Consider the following 3,450-nt stretch of genomic DNA (forward strand, 5'->3'; position numbering starts at 1 on the left):
CCTCACAGTGCCACTTCTGCTAAGCACAATGCTTCACGTGCGGAAAAACTGGGCGCCTTGCACGGGTTTGCCGAGGGGGGAGGACGACAGCAGACAGCAGCAGCAGCCTGTATCAAGCCCAGGTTCCACACAAGCCCGCGCTCACGGTAGCTGTCGCAAGTCTTGAACAAATACTTTCATTCATCACAGCATGGGTTCCGCAAAGGCTTTTCCTGTGAAACACAACTGGCCATTTTCCTGCATGATATTCACACCAACTTAGATTCTAACCTCCAAACAGACGCGATATTTCTAGATTTTGCAAAAGCGTTCGACAAGGTACCACACCAACGTCTACTACTAAAACTTTCTCTTGCGAACCTTAACCCCGACATTTTGCGATGGATTGAAGCGTTCTTGACAAACCGATCTCAGTTCGTTACAGTTAACAACTGCGCATCTAACCCCCTACAAGTGACTTCCGGTGTACCGCAAGGATCTGTTCTTGGACCTCTACTCTTCTTAATATACATCAATGATCTACCCCTGCACGTGTCTTGCAACGTTCGTTTGTTCGCAGACGACTGTGTCATTTATCGAACAATTACTAGCACATATAATCAAGACTTACTTCAGGAGGACATTAACTGCTTACAGCAATGGTGCGACCGTTGGTTATTGGAACTTAATCCTAAGAAATGCAACTTGATGGTATTTTCTCGTCGGCGCGATCCATTTCCTTACCAATACACAATTAATAATATTCCCGTGTGTTCTGCGCAGTCTTACAAGTACCTAGGTGTTACTATATCTAACGACTTATCCTGGCGCACACACGTCAGTAATATCATTTCATCTGCTAACAAATCACTGGGTTTTCTCAAGCGTCATCTAAAACGTGCCCCCAAACCTGTTAAACTACTGGCCTACCAGTCAATAGTCCGACCAAAACTGGAATATGCATCCGCCATATGGAATCCACGCCAAACATACCTCATCAACGCACTCGAAGCCGTCCAAAACCACGCCGCAAGGTTCATCCATTCTAATTATTCATATGACGTGAGCATATCTTACTTAAAGAAAGAATTGAATTTACTTCCCCTTTCTACGCGCCGGCGCACTGGAACCCTTTCACTTTTTCATAAGTTCTATCACACCTCGCTTAATCAACCACCCTATATCCTACCCGCAGCCCGAACATCTCATCGTACACGACACACTTTTCAAGTGGGCCGCCCTCGCATGCGCACTGTCACCTTTTCCGCCTCATTCTTTTGCCTTGCCGCTACAGATTGGAACAACCTGCCCCACCAAATCGCCGCCATCACTTGCCCTCGTACGTTTATGGAGAGTTTCACTGCGCACTTTTCACAATGAAAGTGACTTGTGCTAACATACTTATATGCTCGTGCAATTTAGTTTGTATTATTTAGGTCTATGTGTTTGCGCTGACGTATGTAACACTTTAACTCATGTTGTTTTCTTTTGTTCTTTTATTGTTTGCGTGTTCATTTCTGTATTATACAAATTATGTACTAATGTATTCCCACCCCTTATGTAATACCACTGTCAAGGGGTCTTTAAGGTATTAAAATGAAATGAAATGAAAAGTGTTCGCGACGGTGACGTGCGGCAGCAGGGTCGGGTCCTTCCGCGGCCAGGCTCCACGACGTGGCCGAGAACCCGCCAATCTTCTACATGTGGCACACAGGCCTTGTTCCGTCGTCTGTGCCACCGTATGCGAGGTCTGTTAGAAAAGTACCCGACCTTTGACCGAAGAAGAAAAACTGGCATAACTGGAGCGTTGGAAACGTAATCACCCTCAAAGTAGTCTCATTGGGACTCCGCACACTACCAGCAGTTCTGCCATTGTTGGAAGCATTCCGAGAAGGACTCGTTCGGAATAGAGTTTAGCGCAGCTGTCGTTGCAGCCATAATGTCCTCTCTTGTCTGAAATTGCGCTCCTTTCAATGGCCTCTTGATTTTGGGAAACAGCCAGAACTCGCAGGGGCCCTATCAGGAGAGTAAGGAGCCTGTTGAACTACAGGAGTTTTCGCCAAAAAAGTCTGAATCAAGTGCAAGGAATGTGCAGGAGCATTGTGATGAATGCGCCAATTTCCTGTTGACCACAACTCCGGGCTCTTGTGCCGCACAGCATACCACACCGCGGGAGTCAAAGAAAGAAGTCAGCATCACGTTGACGTTGCTGCGCACTTGGCGGGCCTTCTTAGGTCTCGGTGACGTGGAATGCTTCCACTGTGACGACTGGGATTTGGTTTCCAGGTCGCACACCCGTACACCCAAGACTCGTCACCAGTGATTATGGTGTTCATGAAGTCGGGGTCACTGTTTGTGGAATCCAGCAGGTCCTGTGAGACTTCAACACGAAGTTGCTTTTGCTCCACCGTGAGAAGCGTCGGCACGAATTTCGCCGCAACTCCCTTCATGGCCAAATCCTCGGTCATACTGGAATGTGCAGAAAAAGTGCTGATGCCCACCTCTTCCGCAACTTCTCGGATAGTCACCCGACGGTCCCGCATCACCACAGCATTCACTTCGGCAATGACCTGGTCATTTCGGCATGTTGATGGCCGACCGGAGCGTGGCTCGCTCTCCACCGATGTGCGACCGTCTTTAAACCGGTTGTACCACTCCTTAATCTGCGTGCTACTCATAACATCGTCACCGAAATCCGTCTGAATATTCCAAATGGTTTCCACTTGGCTTTCGCCCAGTTTCTGGCAAAATGTGATGCAGTAGTGCTGCACCAGTCGCTCCGTCATTTTTTCTTGTAATAAAAAACCGACGAAAACACTGCGCACTACCTCACTCAGACGCTGCATCCCAGCGACTGACGCTATCGGCAGGCGGGAACAAATTCGCGCACGCGCACGAAGGTTCAAGCTCGGCTGATGCAAGTGCGCTTGTTTCATATCCATCAGGTGTTCGCCAAAAAAATAAGGTCGGATACTTTTCTAACAGACCTCGTATGCTGACCGTGGAAGTCTGCGGGCACCTCATTTCCATGGAACTGTACACAGGGGCCAGCGTGCCGTTAGGGGCCGGAAAACTGTTCAAGCGTGCCTTCCCCGGCGTGTCCGTCAAGGCTTCGGGTGTCATGCTGCGCAGCTACTTCAGACAGCTCTCCCAGGTCCAGGGGCAGGCCCAAGTCAGCGTTCGCTTTGGTGACAGGGAAGCAACCCTTCCCCTTTATTTAACCAAGGTGTCGTCACCGACGCTGCTGAGCCGAAACTGGATTCGCACTCTGGGCCTTCGGTTGCCGGAGTACCAAGAGGCCGTCCTACATGTGATTAAAGACGTCCCAAGCCTCCTGACCGATTTCAACTCCCTGTTCCAACCGGGGGTGGGCACATTCGCCGGCACGACGGCTAGCATCTATGTTCCTGAGGGAGCCAGGCCTCGTTTTTTCAAGCCTCGCCCACTGCCGTTCGCCCTGAAGGACGGGGT

At 49.6% G+C, this 3,450-nt stretch overlaps 1 protein-coding gene across 1 annotated transcript; it reads right to left on the bottom strand.

Moving 5' to 3' along the window:
- Nucleotides 1-2,174: 2,174 nt before the first annotated feature.
- On the bottom strand, nt 2,175-2,765 carry LOC125946317 (protein GVQW3-like). Its single transcript, XM_049669048.1, has one exon. It carries the CDS (start codon nt 2,763-2,765, stop codon nt 2,175-2,177), a length of 591 nt encoding a protein of 196 aa, XP_049525005.1.
- Nucleotides 2,766-3,450: the final 685 nt, after the last annotated feature.

This window comes from Dermacentor silvarum, chromosome 6, assembly GCF_013339745.2.
Source record: "Dermacentor silvarum isolate Dsil-2018 chromosome 6, BIME_Dsil_1.4, whole genome shotgun sequence".
Lineage (NCBI taxonomy): Eukaryota > Metazoa > Arthropoda > Arachnida > Ixodida > Ixodidae > Dermacentor > Dermacentor silvarum.

Coding starts and splice junctions, on each gene's coding strand:
- LOC125946317 (XM_049669048.1), bottom strand. CDS start 2,765: ATGACGGAGCGACTGGTGCAGCACTACTGCATCACATTTTGCCAGAAA.